The sequence below is a fragment of the Podarcis tiliguerta genome, assembly GCF_965153285.1.
Source record: "Podarcis tiliguerta genome assembly, chromosome: 2".
In the NCBI taxonomy this organism is placed as follows: domain Eukaryota; kingdom Metazoa; phylum Chordata; class Lepidosauria; order Squamata; family Lacertidae; genus Podarcis; species Podarcis tiliguerta.
The window spans coordinates 88,893,567-88,912,232 of NC_139535.1; the positions used below are offsets into that span (position 1 = coordinate 88,893,567).

An 18,666-nucleotide genomic window follows, 5' to 3' on the forward strand; every position below is an offset into this window, starting at 1 on the left:
TGCTTGCTCAGTCCGTGTTTCAGTGGAGTAAAACTGAAGGTGGATTTGCCAGTTCGTTATGTGATAAATTGGCAAAACGTGGAGCAAAATGGCAAATAGGGGAACGATGCATGGCTGTTTACTTCACTTTCTAGAACTCAGCTTTGTAATATGTTCTTCACACTATTTTTCTGCCGGTTTCATAACTTGTAGCATTTGATACTCGAATTTTGACTGATCGGACGTGTGCTGAAGTCAAGGAGTGTGCAGTTTCTCAGCAGGAGAGGTTTTAATTTCTCGGAGTGAATGAGAAGAAGGTGGTAGAGTGTACTAATTCTCAAGCGCTACCCTGTCCTGAGGAAACAAGACGCCTTTTGTGTGCATCTTGGATTAACAAGCTTGTGTTTCTATTCACCAGATAAAGCCACCAATCCTCTGAATAGGCAAGAAGACTGGGAGTACATCATTGGCTTCTGCGATCAGATCAACAAAGAACTTGAAGGGTGTGTGTCCAGAATTCAAAACCCATTGCAAGGTTTTGTAGAAGTAATTTTAAATAACCTTGGGTGCTTTGATGCTTAATTTAATGTGTTAATTTAATGTGAAATTGTTATATAGGGACAGGCAGCTGAGATTTTATGTAGACAATTTTGTTCCACTCCTAAAATCTGGAAGTTTTAAAGGTTTTTGTTTTTTTCAGGGTATGCTTGCAGATAAAATGTTGGAAAGTGTGAATGCAGCTTAGGCTTCACTTTTGCAGCTTAAATACATATGTCATTTGAATCACATAGTTATTCACCTGTTTACCCCTGCCTCTGTTTTCCTACCCCTGCCTTCGTTGTTTCCTTTGTGTCGATTTCTAGATTGTAATCTTCTAGAGGTATGAACCATTCTGTCCTCTCCTTCTTTGTAAAGCATCATCTACACAGACAGCACAACTAACTAACTAAATAAATAAGCAAGTAAATAAATAAATAAGTAAAAAAAATGAATGATTTCAGTCCACAGATAGCCGTGAGATTGCTGGCTCATAAAATCCAGTCACCACAGGAATGGGAAGCAGTCCAGGCCTTGACTGTAAGTGTTCTTTAACTCTGTTTTTAAAATTCTGTCCACTGTCTGTGTATTCAGACAGCATAATTTCAACCCGTGTCTGTTGGGGTCTGCACAGGTAGTCTCCTATGCAGACGTGACATCCAGTTGTAAGGGCCAACTAGTACAATGACAATTCTGATTACCTTCCCTGTACAGTCGTACCTCGGAAGTCAAACAGATTACGAGTCGAACGTTTTGGCTCCCGAACGCCGCAAACCCAGAAGTGAGTGTTCCGGTTTGTGAATGATCTTTGGAACCCGAATGTCTGACACGGGTTCTGCAGCTTCTGATTGGCTGCAGGAACCTCCTGCAGCCAATCAGAAGCCACGCCTTGCTTTCCGAATGTTTTGGAAGTCAAACGGACTTCTGGAACGGATTTTGTTCGACTTCTGAGGTACAATGTTTCTGTAAAAAGCAGTCAGGTTCTGTTTAAGTGCACAGTCCAATATTTAAGTAACCAGAAGAAAATCACCAGGGGACTTAGGCTGGTTTCCTGGGGAGTCTTGCCTTATGCCAAGCACAGGTAATGTTTGAAGGTTTCATAGGTAACCTGTGACTAATTTAGGGATCTCTATTCGGATAGGTCCATCGTGAAACTTAGATTTATCTTGTGTGTGTATATGTGCATCTTACTTGATTGCAGGTGCTGGAAGCTTGCATGAAGAACTGTGGGCAAAGATTTCACAACGAAGTAGGGAAGTTTCGTTTTTTAAATGAGCTAATTAAAGTTGTGTCTCCCAAGGTTAGTATGGTTTGCTTTTTCTACACTTGTTTATATGTCTCATTTGCTTAAATCCATAAAACATGTTGTGCATCAGATTCCACTGGAATCAGCTGGGCTGTCAGTAAATAAATAACATTCACACACTTCAGAATGTTCCTCACTTTCTCTAGACCATTCATTCTCAGTCTGGAATCATTCGTGCTTGTCCTCAACATGGCACTTTCAGATTGATTCTAAATCTTGCTGTCCACAAGTATGGGTGTGGTTACTTCATACACATTTCAAAGAACCCTCCTTTTTATTAGATTATTCACACCATCTCCTCCTTGCCCCTGCCCCAGGGAAGAAGTAGTGATTGCAATCTTGGTATACGCTCCCCCACAATGTAAATACAGTGGTACATTGGTTTACGAACTTAATCTGTTCCGGAAGTCCGGTCTTAAACCAAAGCAGTTTTAAACCAAGGCATTCTTTTCCGTAGAAAGTAATGGAAAACGGATGAATCCATTCCAGATGTTGAAAAGCAATCCCTAAAACAGCAATTTCACATGAATTTTACTATCTAACAAGACCATTTCTGGGTTAGGGTTAATTTTAGGACTGGGTTAGGGTTAGGGTAAGCATTAGAATTAGGGTTAGGGTCAAGGTCAGTGTCATTTTATGTTTTCTTGTGATTTTGATTCATTTCCAGTTGGTTTGCTGGGGAGCGCCTGGCTGCCTTCAGGTGGTGTAAGGGCTCTAAGATGCAGCTTCCGGCTGCCTCCACCTTCCCCGACCCCCACAACTATTCAACCTGGCTGCCTGCAAGCAGGAGTGGGGCAAGGATCTCTCAGCTGTGAAGGGAGGCTTCACGCTGCCTATCAGAGCAGCCCTGATCCCAACTCCTACTTGCGTGCAAGCAGGAGGGGGCAGGGATCTCTCAGTTAGGCAGCGCGAAGCCTCCCTTCCCAGCTGAGGGATCCCCGCCCCTCCTGCTTGCACGCAAGTAGGAATGGGATCGGGGCTGCTCTGATGGGAAGGGAGGCATTGTGCTGTCTATCAAAGTGGAACAATGTGCCTTTGTGCAGTGGCGGGAGGTTTGGGTTGCCGCTCTCAGCCCTCCTCCGCCTTCCATGCCTGACCCACCGCTCACCGCTTTCCCCCCACTGCTGCCACCAAAGAATCAGCAACTCACAGGGCTGCCCAGGTTCATAGAGAAAGGAGAGAGAAGCCTCGGAGGACAGGGAGATGTGGCGGTACCCCTGAATGTCAGTTCGTATACCAAAAAAACCCTGCAACCCAGAACACCCATTTCCGGGTTTGAAGTGGTCGTAATCCAAAATGTTCGTTAACTTAGACTCTTCGTAACCTGAGGTACCACTGTACAACATCCCTGCCTTGCTGGCACTGCCTACATCCATTTTCATCTCTTTTTAAATGGATACAATCAAAATTGCAAAACCAAGATGTATTTTCAGATCAAGACCCAGTTTCTCAAGAAGAGCTTTTCAGGGGCAAAAAATATGCAGCAGATCCGAATCATGTTTGGACTACATAGAAAAAACAAGTACTCTGTCTTCATGGACCCTAGAGTAAAATATTATATGTACATAGCCTGTATTTCTCAGACACAGAAACTGTTTTGACCCACAACTCACATACCTAATGGTTCAAAGTAGGTTCTTTTATGTGAGGACAGAGAAACCAACATCTTTCACCTTCTTGGCTATTCTTGCAGTACCTGGGAGACAGAGTGTCAGAGAAGGTCAAAAGCAAAATAATTGAGCTGCTGTACAGTTGGACGGTGGCTCTGCCAGACGAGTCCAAAATCAAAGACGCCTACTACATGTTGAAAAGACAAGGTGGGAAACAATTTCCTTCTTCAGCCTTTCACATACTCATTAAGCTGCTGTTCAGTGGCACTTTATAATTTTGTGACCTCAGAGGTAGTAGCTTCAGCACACCTAGACAGTGAACCAGTTTGATCAAGAGCCATGCTGCCTTATCCTGCCCATTGCAGAATCTTAGCTGAGCTGTAGGGTTCAGTGCTGTGATGATTATGGCCCTGTCTGCCTATTTTGTTACCACTGATTTCCAACCCATACACCAGCTGCTTATTTTTTTGTCCCTCGCTCCTAATGCTTCGTTTGAGGTCACATGATAATCAGGAAGTGTCAGGCAAGTAAGAGAACCCAAGGCAAGCTCACACGCTCAAGGGCACAAACATGGGCTTACAAGATCATGAGAGGGAGCAAGTCTTAAAGACTTACAGGAGTTCAGCTGCAGACAGAAAAGCCCATCATAGCCTGTCAGCAGGTGAGCTGCATACTGACAGTCAGTAGGAATGAGACTCAGAACAGCGTCTGGTTCTCGTCTGCTAATTGTATAAGGCACTGTAGCCTTTTACCTACCTTCTGAGATGGCAGTCCACTAAGAGCACCATTTGCGGGTAGCAGACCCTAGTTCAATGCATTAAGATGGCTTTAATAGGATAGAGCTTGCTGGGGTTTTTGTGTGCAGGCAACTGGCAGTGAACAAGCAAACCCAGAGAGCTTTCCTGTAAAGAGTGACAATGTTTTTCTTCCTTTCTGCATCCAGGCATTGTGCTGTCTGACCCCGTAATTCCTGCAGAGAGTACCCTAATCCCCTCCCCTCCAGCTCGCCCCAAAAACCCTGTGTTTGATGATGAAGAGAAATCCAAGGTAAAGCTAACTGCAAAAATTAGCACTGTAATTCTTAGAACTTGGCAACAGCTGAGGCATCTTCTAGCGCTTGACAAAGGATAGCAAATATAAAGATCTAAACCACCGTCACCCCTCAATCTGGTTTGCTATAGTTTTTTTAAAAAATGTCCAAGGTTCAAATTTTGAGTAGTTCCTATTTCTCATGAGTGTCGTAGCACGACAACTTAACGTTTTGGAAGTTTTCACAAATGCTTTTGTATCTTACAAAAAATGTGTTTAATTCCTTGTTGCCTCTTTGTGTTGAGGGCGGAGGAGGCTCACCTCTTCTGCATGTAGAGTAGCAGTGAATCTCTCAGGAATACTCGGCTGACTTTAGCCAGCCATGACCCTAGGGGTCCCTTCCAACTCTGCAATTCTATGACTAGCTTCATTTAAATTTCTCTTTACTGTTTGCTGAAAGAAAGGGGGCAAGAGCATGTTATGGTCTTTAAACTATGAAAAAAAAAGAAGCCTGGGAAAGCGCTGCATGGCTTCACTGAAGAAAATGTAAGATGTGTTGTGTATGTATGTGAACAGGAGAGGATGATGAAGTTTGCAAAATAATAATAATAATAATAATAATAATAATAATAATAATAATAATAATAATGGTATTTGTACAGCACTTTCCCTAAGGACTTAAGAGCTTCACTTTCTTTTCCCCTGTCATCCATACAACACTCCTATAAGTAAACCAGTCTTATTATCCCCGTTTGCAGATGAGAGAGAGGAGTTAAACTAATTTAAGGCTGGGAATTTAGAAACCTTATAACTAGTTTGTACTGGTGGAAGTTTTAGAAAGATGCAATTTAGGATTTAGTAATGTGCATGCTTAATTGGTGGCTGTTTGGTTAGTATTGTTTTTCCATTTATATACTCCTCTTATATTCCATTTATACATTTTCAAACTCTAGTTATTGCTGAGTTTATATAGTTTTATCATTCCTATGCTTTGATTTAAATAGATCTTTCCAATTTATTTTATTTTTGGTCTGACTCCGGTCCCTTTCTGATTACCATTGCCACCTCACTGGAGCGAAACTTAAGAACTTATACTCTCAGTAGTGACTCACCTAGATCACTCAGTGAGTTTAGGCCTGAACAGGGATTTCCAAATCACGGCTCATGCTCTTGAACATGGTGCAGATTCCAGCACTTCTGCACATTGAGGGTCTTCTTGTTTGGCTTTTGCAACAGACTTTCTGCTTGCACAGTGGAACTTTTCCCTCTTCTGCTCTCCCCTGCAGCTCCCCACAGACCCTCACCCTCCAGAGCAGACTTTGAGGATGTGTGGGGAGAAGAAGGGGAAGTCCCATTGTGTGAATAGAACTCTGCGTGCACAGGATTGGATGCAACCCAAAAGGACTATTGCTGTAGACTGCTGCTGTCTCGAGAGAGGAATAGAAGTGGGTGTCAAATGGACACTCTAAAGCTGAGATGAGTAATTTAAAGTGCACTTTCTTGTCTTACTCCTCTTGCTAAATGAACCTCATCCTGTAGTTGTCATAGAGTGCCTCTGCACCAACCATGCTGAGGTTGGGGCAGACCAGTGACAATCCAACATTGGCTCCCTCCAACCCCGGTCCTGATTCTGAAGTAGCTGGTGATGAACTGCTGTCAGCTTCCCCTATCGGAGCACTGAAACCACTAGCCTGAGCAAGTTAATATGATGTACGTTCCAATAGCATCCACGTTTCTTGCTTCTGTTCTAATGTGTTCATGATCAGAGTGCCAAAAGTTGGATGCTTCAAAGACAAATCAAAACTTGGTTTTAATGCAAGCATAAGGTATCAATTCCTCAACTGAGAATCTGCAAAACCAGGAAAAGTTCTGTCACTCCTAAAACACTTTTCCTAAAAGTTTTTTTCCCTTTTTGCAGCTTTTAGCTAAACTGTTAAAAAGCAAAAATCCAGATGATTTGCAAGAGGCAAACAAGCTTATTAAATCTATGGTGAAAGAGGTGAGACTGAGCACTTAATCAACATATCTGTAGGGGTGATCATTGTTTGGGGCTTGTTTTGTAATTTTAAGCGTTTTTAGAATATTTGAGCTGTACCATTGGGCTGCTATAGTGTCAGAAGACCTGAATATCTGTGCTGTCTGTAAACAATGCTCTGGTTTCCTTCCTGAGTGAAAGTTCTTACCCAGGTTTGATGCTGCAATTCGAGATTGCATAGTAAACTAAGAAAAGCTGCTCAGTGATTTATAGCCCCACTTTGCCTGGTATTCCTTGGGGTAACTGATAGCTGCCGATGCCCTAGTCCTTTTCCTGCTCATCCTCCCAGTCACAGCCTTACACTGTGCAGAGCTAAGTGTGCTTCCGTCCATTGAAATTGGTGGGCTTAGGCATGCCTAACTCAGCTGGGCTTAGGATGGGGGTTTGGGTACAAGTTGCAAGGACAGAAGTTCCCTTTTCCTCTAGTGCCATAGGCTGTCCTTGTCTTCATTGGGTATGGCATTCCTGTCTCTGATTTCCTCTGATCTTACGTTGGCCTTTTGCATTCCCCCCCCCCCCAAAGAAAAGCATGAAAGTTGCTTTGAAAATAGACGTGCAGCATCTATGAAAGGCTCAGGGAGCAGAAGGGGCAAGGAGTTGCCTGGTTGTTCAGGGTTAACAGCCCTCTCTTGCGGAGACCAGATGCAAAGAAGGACAAGAGCACCTGTGCCTTTAATGGCTGCCTGGAAGAGATAATGTGGGCAAGTGTACCTTTTCTCACTCCTGCAAAGTGAGTTGCACCTGCCAAAACTCCCCTCTTCTAGGCAACGATTCCAGTTACAAGAGCTTTGTTCTCCTGCTCGTTTGGTCATCCTCGCTTCATTTCCCATGGCTTCCTGTTTCTCCCCATGATCTATGTATCCCTTTCCCCCTCTAGTTCAATATATAATTTGCTCCTACCATTTTACCTAATTTTGTGCAAACATACCTAGGAGTAAATCCCACTGAACAAAGGAGTGGGGTGGGGGGGGTCTTATTACTATGGATTGAGAGTTGCCTGTTTTGCAAATGTATCCCCAGAAGTCAAAACTTCAGGACTATTTTGATAGCAGAAGGTAGGGGCTCTGTAGACAGAATTCTGTAACCGCTGGTGATAAGTAACCAGGCTTCTGGATTCTTCAAGCCAACTTGTCCTGGACAGTAGCGGAAGAACAAAGGAAAGACTCATATTACCTCTTTTGCTTTAAAATTTGAAGGATGAGGCACGCATACAGAAAGTCACAAAGCGCATGCACACGTTGGAGGAGGTGAACAACAATGTGAAGCTGTTGAACGAGATGCTGGTTCACTACAGCAAAGAAGACTCTTCGGAGGCTGACAAAGAGCTGATGAAGGTGAGTGTGAGTTCTCTGCTGGTAAAACCTTGAGTGCTTGTTACCCTCTGATTTTCTTCTTCCTTCATCTCCCAACATGAAGGAATTTTATAGCCCAGCTTCCCCTGCAAAAATAGGTGCAGGCATCTGTCGCCCCAGTTTCTTCTGGGGAGGAAAAAACTTAAACACATAGCAGAGTTCCCAAAAAATAGACCAGAGGCAACTGTACTTCATCCAGCAGAGCTTTACTTCTACTGAAGGCAAATGAGCATAATGGTCACAAATCCAATACATTCAGGGTTGGCACAGTCCATAAAACTTGAGTTGCAGCACTTACAATAAAATTTACAAAAACGTATCATAAGACTAAACGTTAACGCTATAGCATACAGAACAGGACACCAGAACAAAGGAGAGAGAAAGAGAAAGTAAAAACCAGGCTCCTTCTGGCTTATATTTATAGTCAACAAGATCTTAATTGGAAAAGATAAAAGAACCAGTTCAAGCCAGCTGTACTCCACTGCTCTATAACCCAAACAATCATGAAGCTTCTTTCATACAGAGAAGCTTCCAGAAACCTCTTGAATGAACTAGAATAAGAAAGATCTCTACACATCAGATCAATACTTTCTGCACTAAGAAATGCAAACTGACAGCATCACTCAGCTAAGGAGAAGGCATTCGAGGAAAACAAACGAGACTTTTAATGATTACTGGTTATTTTCAAGATGTTTCCAGGTATACAACATTGGGGTACGTTAATTACATTAAAAACAACAACAACAACCCAAAATGCATAACTATAACAATACAGTGCACATCTATCACCAACATGAAAGAGGAATAGCCAGAGGCTGTTGTTTACACTCAGGTAACACCAACTGCTCTTCAGTCACCAGAAGCAATTCAGGAGAAAAGGTGTCTCAGTAATAATGCCAATTAGAAGTTCTTCTGAGTGAGCAGTGTCTGCACAGCACCTCTCTGACCCGCTACATAAGTTTAAAAGTGTTGGCAAATATGTCTCTCTTGCTTTCACCCCTTATGACTCAATGTCTCTGCATCAATTTTTCTGTTAGCGCAAGTGTCCACATCTTGGACCACCAATATTGTATCGAAATCTTGTGTCAAGCCTTTGCAGTGGTGATGCCTTGGGCTTTTGTGCATAAGTAAATGAGGTTTCAGTACAAAGGCTTGCACGTGTCCATTTTGACTCATTGGCTCCTATCTCTCACCTTCTCCCCACCCTTCCCCAGGAGCTCTATGACAGATGTGAAACCAAGAGGCGGACGTTATTCAAACTGGCCAGCGAGACAGAGGATAATGACAGCACTCTGGGTAAAACTATAAGTTTTTCTTTGCAGGACTGGAGGTAAACTGGGACATGCTTTTGCCTTAATAGGTGGTTAAAAACCTGGATATTACCTATAATGTCAGCTGAAAAGAATCTATAATCCATATAGGTAAGTCAGTAGTGTTGGACAGAATATCAGATATATATAATAGGAAGCTGCCTTATACAGAGTAAGAGCACTGGTCCATCTATATCAATATTGTCTACACTGGCTGGCAGCAGCTCTTCAAAGTTTCAGGCAGGAGTCTCTCTCTGACATACCTGGAGATGCCAGGAATTGAACCAGATATCTACTGCATGGAAAGCCAGGGCTCTGCCACAGAGCCAGTGTGGTGTAGTGGTTAAGAGTGATAGACTCGTAATCTGGGGAACTGAGTTCGCGTCCCCGCTCCTCCACATGCAACTGCTGGGTGACCTTGGGCTAGTCACGCTTCTCTGAAGCCTCTCAGCCTCACTCACCTCACAGTTGTGGGGGAGGAAGGGAAAGGAGAATGTTAGCTGCTTTGAGACTCCTTCGGGTAGTGATAAAGTGGGATATCAAATCCAAACTCTTCTTCTATGGCCCTTCCCCAACCACCAAATCTTCCTTCGTCTACATAAATATATAAATATTCATAGCAGAAATGGATGTGGCGAAAGGCAGAGAAGCATATAACCGCAGCACCTACAAAGGCAGTGCTGTTAGGGGTGGGTGGATTTCTTTGTCGTGGAAATGAATGAAATCAAATGAGCTGGTCCCGTTCCTAGCCTGAGAAAGCATTGCTGAAGATGAAGTTATTTACATTGGTAGTTTACTGTTTGTGTTTCCACTACAGGCGACATCCTGCAGGCTAGTGACAACTTATCACGCGTAATAAATTCCTATAAAAGAATTATTGAGGGGCAAGTCGTCAATGGTGAAGTGGATATTCCTGGGCTGCCTCCAACAGATGGTGAGTCATATTTTTCAGGAGCAATGCCGGCCCTTCTATGAAATATCATGTTTCCCAGCTTTTGTATAATCTTAAAATTATCTGTCACTTACAATACGTAAGTACTTCCTAATCCCTTGTTCTAAATTGTTAAGTCTCTTTACAAATAACTCTTCCTTTCTAGATTGCTACTCACCATAATCAAATCCCAAGGTGAAGAATTTAGCAGAGACTTTTAGCCCCAGTTCAATGGCTACACAATTGTCTTTAACCATTCTAGGAAAAGCCTCCCAAAAGGATGCCGGTGTCTTCTTACAACTATCTGATCATTCTATTTTAGACTAGACAGGGCTATCCTAGAGAAATGGCAATTCTAAGATGATTCAATCTGCTTATATGATACATACAGTGTGCTTTGAAGCAGTGGGTGGGAGTGGAATCAGGATATCTCAGCATGGATATGTTTTGCTCCTTCAAGATCCATCTGTATAGGGCCAGCTGCAATGAAAGTGGTTTTTCATATAGGAGCTCCACAGGTCTATTTCCAAGATTAACACTGACACATATACCCAGAAATGATTTATGGGTATAGATATGCAAAAGAAAAAGTGGGTGCAAAACTGGCACCAGAAAGGGCAAATATTCAGAGGGGAGAGGGAGAACATCTCAGCTTCCGAGGACGTTCTGTTCATGATTGTCAAGTGGCCTTTCTTGAACAAAGGATTCCAGAGTGAAACCATTGACTTACAACAGGGGCAGGGAGTTGGATCCTGACTTCCACCCTCTGCAGGCCAACTTTGACAGGTGGGCACGGTTGCAAGCCCCTTTGAAGTTCATTTGCAGGCCTGTTTGGATTCAAACTGCACCTGCAAACAGACAAAGCAAGGCTCAAGGTGAGCCACTTCTGAAAGAGGGCCCCCCAGCTGCACTAAATCCCCATTGAAGATTCATGAAATGCTATCCTGAGTTATAGGCGAGAGTATATGGGGGGTTTGGGGGGGGGTTGTCAACAGTGTGGTCAGAAGGAAATTAAATGCAGAAAGCTACAGGTGATGCTAAGTTGGTGTTTAGTTGCTGGTAACAGACATTGATTAGCTGAGAGGTTCTAAGAGGGAGCATCTTTGCATTCCTGATCAGGTTTCCAGGAAGACAAAGACTGAGAGTAAACGCTCACATGGGAATCTGAGCCAGGTAAAAGCTGCCTCCTTTCTAATGGGGATCATTGTTTGGCTCCAGCTGAAAAATAAGCCCCATCTCTGATGTCAGCAATCTCTTAACCAGAAAATTGCCAAGAGCCTCCCTAACTACTCTGAACTTACATTACAAAAGGCCTGGCCAGTTCAGACCAGTCAGGCCATTGTTTAGAAGGGCTTAAGTGGAGCATATATATTCAGAGACATTGCAGGAGAATAGCTCACCATTTAGGGTTAACTGCAGGGGGTAAGAATCCCAGGTGGCCCTGCTGATCTACATCAGAATAAGGGGGTTTATCGCAGCATTGTTAATTATCAATCAATAATTTTCTTTAGAGAGAGAAGAAATTGCCCAGGAAATGGCCAAGAGCTCTCAGTTCGTACTATCAATGGAAAGAGCTGAATGCAGCCAAAAGTCTGTTTTGAACGTCTTAATGAAATTAGGGGAAGACTGTTTCTTTTTTTACACAGAGAGGCATACTTTAATAAAGTCTGAGCGTGTTTCTTCTGCTTCCATGTCCCTCCCCATCCTTTGTTGTCTCTTTAGTGTCCTTTTTTTAAAAAAAATGAAAAATATTGTAACCCACTTTGGGTAGAGTCCTGGACTAACCATCCAGGTGTCCTTTACCTACATAAAGAACTCATAATACATTCTGCCCTAGTACAGCAGTTTCTCAGAAATGAAAGCTGGCCCCTTGGGTGAGATGGCCACTCATCACAATGAGGCTTCTAGCTTCTCCTCCCTCTGCCTCAAAACTCTACTCTGGAGAGCAGGAATTTGACATCCCATTGTACAAGCAGGTTTCTGTTAAGGAAGGAGTTGGACATCATTGAGTGTTGCCCATTGTGTCTACTTGAACACTGTGCGAGGGTGCCGGTCAAGAAATTTGGGCAAAAGTGGTCGCTTTTTAGGGCCTGGGTATCTTGAGGATAATGGTGTGCACACTCATGGAAGCTTGAGGGATCGGCAGTTCATGTTCAAAGGTTTACTACAGGAGGCATAGCCTGGAGAATTTGAAAACCGATGCTATTCTCAGCAGCATCTAGGCATTTGCACCACCACTGCTCTCCTTGATTAGGATAATATGTTATATTGTTTGTATGCATCCCATGCCATATTTTATGTTCTCTCCTCATCACTGTAGGAAGTGATTCTTCCGTTAACACCAGTACACTCATTGACTTGGCGGGACTGGACATTTCTAGTACGCCTCCGCCACCACCGATTCCCCCAACGACGTTGACACCAGCACCGACATTAACTCCAGCTCCAGCCTCGTCAGAAATCCCCATCCTACCACCTCCCCCTCAGACCATCGGTCACTCCCGGAGTCGTTCGTCAAGCCAGGCAGAAGCCACTTCTGCTCTCTTGACGAGCTCGGCCAATTCCATCTCCTTGCTTGATGAGGAACTGCTATGCTTAGGTAAGGCAGGTGCGGTTTGGGTGTTCTGGCTGTGGAAGGTTTCTGGCTTCTCTTCGGACTGTACAAATCTTTCGCCTTTTCCGAAGGGCTTCGGTGGGAGGCACTGCTAAGTATCTGCTGCACACAGGTTTGCCGGTATTTCTGCTGAGTGTCTGTTGTTCAGAAAACACCCCCCGCCATACCTCCCCAGAAAGAAATAAAAAAAGTCTCTCCACTTGAATTTACTGGACTGGATTATCACAGAGAGCTACAGAGAGTGGCATGTCCATAATAAATTATAATAAATTTTTATTTATACCCCGCCCTTCCCGGTTCAAAAACTGGGCTCAGGGCGGCTAACAACAAATTTAAAATACTTAATTGTAAAAGCAGCATAAAATACAGTATAAAAACGTGAATAACAATAAAATTCAAAGTTCAGAAATCAATTTAGAGGAAATCCATCTAATAAACATTAGATAATCACCAGATTATCTAACCTTACCTGTTCTGGAGATACCACTGAATAGGAGGAAGAGACCATCTGAGAAGTTGCAGAAGTTGGACACCCCTCCATCATGCCTTACACCCCTCCTTACAGCTGCCAGCTGCTATTGGTGAGGCCGCCAGAAGGGATAGCAAGAACTTCCAGGCACCATTTTGCCTAGATTTAGCTCTGCTATGTTCAGGAAGCAGAATATAAGCCTAATTATCTTTTGAATGCTGCCTTGGGAGGGCTTTGTCTTGAAAGGAGGCATGTTAAGTACCAAGCAGTGCTTTCCCCCCTAGAAAAATAGGTGCCGGTCCTCACCATGAAGTTGTTACAGTCATTGGCGTAGCGTGGGGGGTGCAGGGGGGGCCGGCCGCACCGGGCGCAACATCAGGGGGGGGCACGCTCGCACTCGCAGCTCTCTGCCCCTACCTGGCTCACTCACTCTCTCACACACCAGTGCTGGCTGTGCGAATCCGATCCGAGCCACCGGGTCGCCGCCCACTGTGGAGGGGAGGGTGCCAGGCGTGCGGTGCGGTGCGGAGAGAGCGAGGGACTATCTGGGGGAGGGACAGTGCAGTGGGGGGGGGCACAAATTACTTGCCTTGCCCCGGGTGCTGACAACCCACGCTACGCCACTGGTTACAGTAAATGCCACACTTTTTAACAACAAAAAGAGGTGCCAGTACTGTGTACCCTGGAGTATCTCCTTAAAAAAAATGCTGGTACTATAGATGGATGGATGGATGGATGGATGAATATAGAATGCAGAGCTTGCTTACCCCTGGCTTGTTTCATAATAAATTCAATCTTACAGTCAGAATGGAGCAAAGTTCAGAAGTGATCAGATGGAGGGTAGATTTGCACTCAGGTGGATCTTTCCCTTCTCAATCCATTGAATAGTTAAATGTCGGTTCATCTGGGATTATTCCCTTATTTACACGTTTTGCTTGCCCGTTCCTTTCATTCCCTAAAATGTCGTTTTGTGCTTAGGCCTGAATGACCCAGCTCCCACTGCAGCAAAAGAAGCTCCCGAGAGCAGCCAATGGAACATGTTCCAGGTACTTTGTGCTTTGTCAGTGTGAATAATTTTGCCTTCCCAAGACGTTATCCTTTTTTGAAGGTCTGTGAGCCAGAGGATTGGTAATGCAGGTTAATCTGTCCCGGGCTGAACATTACTTTCATTTTCTAGCTTGTAATGTCATGAGGGGATGTACCAATAAAGACCAGTCTGCCTTTCCCACTGGGAGAAATCAGCTTCCCTCTTTCCCCCAACACACACCTTCAACAGCTTTTCTAAGACTGAAATGAGGTGGTGCCTTTGGTGATCTGTCCTGCTTCTGGCCTTAAGTTCTCACTCCCTTTTAGGGCATGCCCCCCCCCGACTTTCATTATTATGCTTGCATTATACCAGTTACGCTAATACCTTATTGCCTTCACCAGCTACCATTTCCCAAAAGCCTTTTGATTTTTTACACGTCCACCACAGATGGAGGAACGGCCCTTTTATCTGCTTCCGTTTCTAGCATTTACTTGACACCTTTTTATATGTCTCGGCCACATTTTTGTTGACTTTCTGATTTTAATTTTTTTTTAAAAAAATTCTGAATTAAATGTCATTTTGTGTCTGCTAAATAGTAAAATAAAACAAGTGAGAATAAAAACGGGAGGAAAGTTAAACATTTATCAGTGTGTTGCAAAGCACCATTTTTCACCTGTTTCCTCCGTTGCAGAATGAACCAGTCGATCTGGACTTCTTGAACCCAAAGCCAGCTTCTGTTGCTTGTAGCTCACCTCTACTCCCTGCCCTGTCGCAGCCTGCGGGTAGAACGTCAGCCTCTCTTGCCTCCACATTCACAGCCCCGCAGCCTGCCCCTACCTCAGCCCCTTTCATATTCTCTGCTGCGGCACCACTGGGACCGTCCAATGCAATGTCAGGTGCCCCTGGGTACCTGGGCTCTGCTATGGGAAGTGGTGATCTGCACAACATGGATCCCATAGGACATCTGGACGAGAGCAAAGGGTAAGGTTTTCTCCTCCTTTCTGCTTGGAAATAATTGCTGCTATGAATCAGATTTTCCTCCCCTGCTCTTAGGTGGGACTTCAGTTTCCATTGGTCCTGGCAAGCGTGGTCAGGGATGATGGACCTGTAATCTTAACATGGGAAGAGTTGCAGATTCTCCGCCTTTGCCGTACATCAAGGGCAGATTGAATGAAGGGATGCTTCTGCCCCGGGGCAGAAGATTTGGACACCTATTCTACCTCGGGAGCAGGGAACTGTATCTGGCCAATTCCCCCACGCTCCAGGGCTGCCCACCTCTCGGTCACCTGAGAGCACAATGACTTTGCCTTTCACCTGCCGTGTTTGAAAGAAGAAGAAGAAGAATTTATTATTGATACCCCGCCCATCTGGCTGAGTTTCCCCAGCCACTCTGGGCGGCTCCCAATCAAATGTTAAAAACAGTACAGCCTTACATATTAAAAACTTCCCTAAACAGGGCTGCCTTCAGATGACTTTTAAAGATAGGATAGCTGCTTATTTCCTCCACACCTGAAGGGAGGGTGTTCCACATGTAGCCATGCCAGCAAAGGCACAGTCCACAAACCGCAACTGATGAGCTGATGGCTGGGTCTTGCAAGGCAAAGTGAGAGGCCCGATAGCCATGTGGGTAACTTTTCCCAGGGCTTTGCTATTGGTTGACTGGTGGGGCCAGCAAACACTTTTTGACTGAGCCAAGTACCTGCCCCACATGGACATCATTTGGGGCATCTCACTGCCATGCTGCTGGAGATTTTACTTAGAGGGATTTTGGCAGGCAGGTACTCTGCCTCCCCATGTTAATGCAGAACGCATTCATTTCTTCATTCAGCCCCATCAATCTGCAGGACACAGAACCAGGCAGTGGTGGGAAACACTGGCTTTTCAAAGGACAATTGCTATTTGTAGGAGGGAGCAGTTACACATGCTCACTCCCAAGTGCTTTATACAGAGCGGGCGGGGGATAGGTGCAAACTAGGTACCAGAGACATTCAATATATTTCTTTGCATTCATATTATTTTTTTAACCTGCATTTGTTTTCCGCTCCATTCCAGACCTTCAGCTCAAGCAAACCTAGGCGCCTCTGTGTTCCCTGGTGGAGTTGCATTGCCCGCTGCTGCTGCTGCACCTCTTACATCCGCTTCAGGGCTTCCCATTGCAGCTCCAGGAGTCCCTCCACTTCCATATCCAGGCAGCTGCCCTGTCGGGTCAGGAAGCCCCCTCTTCCAGCCAGTCTCCTTCCAGCAGCAAGGAAGTCCTCTGAAAGGACCCGAGATCTCCCTGGGCAACGTTCACGTGCCGCTGGAGTCCATTAAGCCAAGTAGGCATTACAAATATTTTTTATTGCTTACTCCTGATCCTGGATGTTTCAGTTCATTTAGTTCATGCCCTTTTAAAATCTGGGGGGGTTGGGGGGGAGTTATTGGGTTGTTGTTTTTATTTTGATTATATCTTTTGTGGTTTTGTGTTTTGGTTTTGTTCTGTGAGCCGCCCTAAGGCCTCCAGGTATAAGGCGGAATATAAATTCAATCAATAAATCAATCAAAGCCTCCTTATTTTCATAATTTGGAGAGTTAGGAATAATTTTTTTACAAACCTGAAGTCTATTATCCTGAAGTCTTTTGGGGGTGTAGAGGGAGAGGGGTTTGGGAACTCTGCACGGCTGCATTCCATTCCCTATTAGGCCCCCTCCCTCAAGGAGAAGCATCATGCTTTTAGTGTGACAATGATCTTATGGTTAAAAGGAAAAGCTTTGAAAACTGCTAGTCAGTATTTGCTTCAAGCAGGGATGGGGAGCCTGTGAGCCTCAAGCTGTGTTGGTCTCACCTAGTACATCTTCTTCACATTTGCCTCAAGTTGCTTCCTATCTTCTAGTGGTACTAGCAAAATCTGCCCCAAACAGAAATGTATGAAAGTCAAGAGGTTTTTGCACCTACCGTATTTTTCGCCCTATAGGACGCACCGTCCCATAAGGCGCACCTAGTTTTTTGGGGGGAAAATAAAGGGAAAAAATTATTTCCCCCCCCCCCAGGCGCGGGGTTGGGGAAGCTCGAGCTTCCCTCGACCCCAGCCCCCAAACAGGCAGCTCTCTGCCAGCCGTGGGAGCCCAGTGCTGGCTCCCGCTGTTTGCGGAGAGGTCCGCGAAGCCTGGACGTGCTGAGCTCAGCGCGCGCAGGCTTCAGCATGCAGGCAGCTCTCCGCAAGCAGCGGGAGCGCTCCCGCTGTTTGTGGAGAGGTCCGTGAAGCCTGGACGCGCTGAGCTCAGCGCGCGCAGGCTTCAGCATGCAGGCAGCTCTCCGCAAGCAGCGGGAGCGCTCCCGCTGTTTGCGGAGAGGTCCGCGAAGCCTGGACGCGCTGAGCTCAGCGCGCGCAGGCTTCAGCATGCAGGCAGCTCTCCGCAAGCAGCGGGAGCGCTCCCGCTGCTTGCGGAGAGGTCCGCGAAGCCTGCATTCGCCCCATAGGACGCACACACATTTCCCCTTCATTTTTGGAGGGGAAAAAGTGCGTCCTATAGGGCGAAAAATACGGTACTTTTAGGGACCATCTCATCAGCATCCACTTTAGAGATGACACCTTTGTTCAGAATAGAGGCTTTGCAGATTATCTTAACGCAGCTCCCAGCATTCCAAGCATAACTGGGTGCCCTCCCAGGATTTCACTTGTATTGCTGTGTCATGCAAGCACCTTCTCCCCCTTGCAGGCAGCGCTCTTCCTGTGACGGCTTATGACAAGAACGGTTTGCGCATCCTCCTGCATTTTGCCAAGGAGTGCCCCCCCGGGCGGCCCGATGTGTTGGTAGTGGTGGTTTCGATGTTAAACACAGCGCCCCTTCCTATCAAGAACATTGTGCTACAAGCAGCAGTGCCAAAGGTACCAAGATGGCCGTTCTCAAGCACCAATAGGGGAAGAGACCAGCATCCTCTTGTTGCTGGAGGAGAGATCAAGAGCTGCTCATCCAGGCAAATCCTGCTGGGTCAGGCGGTTGGGATCAGACTTACTTTCCAGCTGATTCTATCGAGAAGCATATTTTATCCGCTGCAACATTACAGGATAGTTGTGGCAAGCTACTGTCTTAGGCCTCGGCCCTAAGCATCTTTGGGTGGGATTAAATTCCACCGAATCCATGGGGCTTGCATCCATGTAGTGAGTTTAGAATTAAGGTGTCAGTTAGCGTCTCCATCCGGTTAAATCCACTAGACAAATATTTGCTTTTATGGTTTAGTCAGTGCTCAGTAAACACGCCCACTCCCCTTAATATATTTGTGTTCAGTGATGCAATGTGACTATTATTTCTGCACAAACCACCTCTCTCTAAGATTTTCTCCTTTGCTTTTTAATCCACAGTCCATGAAAGTGAAGTTGCAGCCGCCTTCGGGGACAGAACTAGCTCCATTCAATCCCATCCAGCCACCAGCTGCTGTCACCCAGGTCATGTTGCTGGCAAATCCGAGGAAGGTGAGAAGACTTGC

At 45.2% G+C, this 18,666-nt stretch overlaps 1 protein-coding gene across 7 annotated transcripts in view; it reads left to right on the forward strand.

The window, feature by feature from the left end:
* GGA3 (golgi associated, gamma adaptin ear containing, ARF binding protein 3) overlaps positions 1 to 18,666 on the forward strand; it is a 31,315-nt gene that overhangs the window by 8,535 nt on the left and 4,114 nt on the right. For 4 of the 7 annotated variants that reach the window (XM_083429067.1, XM_083429066.1, XM_083429069.1 and 1 more), the window contains exons 2-16: positions 398 to 482; positions 981 to 1,056; positions 1,718 to 1,816; positions 3,516 to 3,639; positions 4,376 to 4,479; positions 6,380 to 6,460; positions 7,693 to 7,830; positions 9,063 to 9,144; positions 9,976 to 10,092; positions 12,410 to 12,688; positions 14,151 to 14,218; positions 14,891 to 15,180; positions 16,252 to 16,517; positions 17,898 to 18,067; positions 18,542 to 18,652. In XM_083429067.1, coding sequence (XP_083285193.1) covers positions 398 to 482; positions 981 to 1,056; positions 1,718 to 1,816; positions 3,516 to 3,639; positions 4,376 to 4,479; positions 6,380 to 6,460; positions 7,693 to 7,830; positions 9,063 to 9,144; positions 9,976 to 10,092; positions 12,410 to 12,688; positions 14,151 to 14,218; positions 14,891 to 15,180; positions 16,252 to 16,517; positions 17,898 to 18,067; positions 18,542 to 18,652 — 2,090 coding nt within the window. The remainder of the gene's footprint in view (positions 1 to 397; positions 483 to 980; positions 1,057 to 1,717; positions 1,817 to 3,515; positions 3,640 to 4,375; positions 4,480 to 6,379; positions 6,461 to 7,692; positions 7,831 to 9,062; positions 9,145 to 9,975; positions 10,093 to 12,409; positions 12,689 to 14,150; positions 14,219 to 14,890; positions 15,181 to 16,251; positions 16,518 to 17,897; positions 18,068 to 18,541; positions 18,653 to 18,666) is intronic. The other 3 variants (XM_083429071.1, XM_083429068.1, XM_083429072.1) reach the window with 3 other exon arrangements.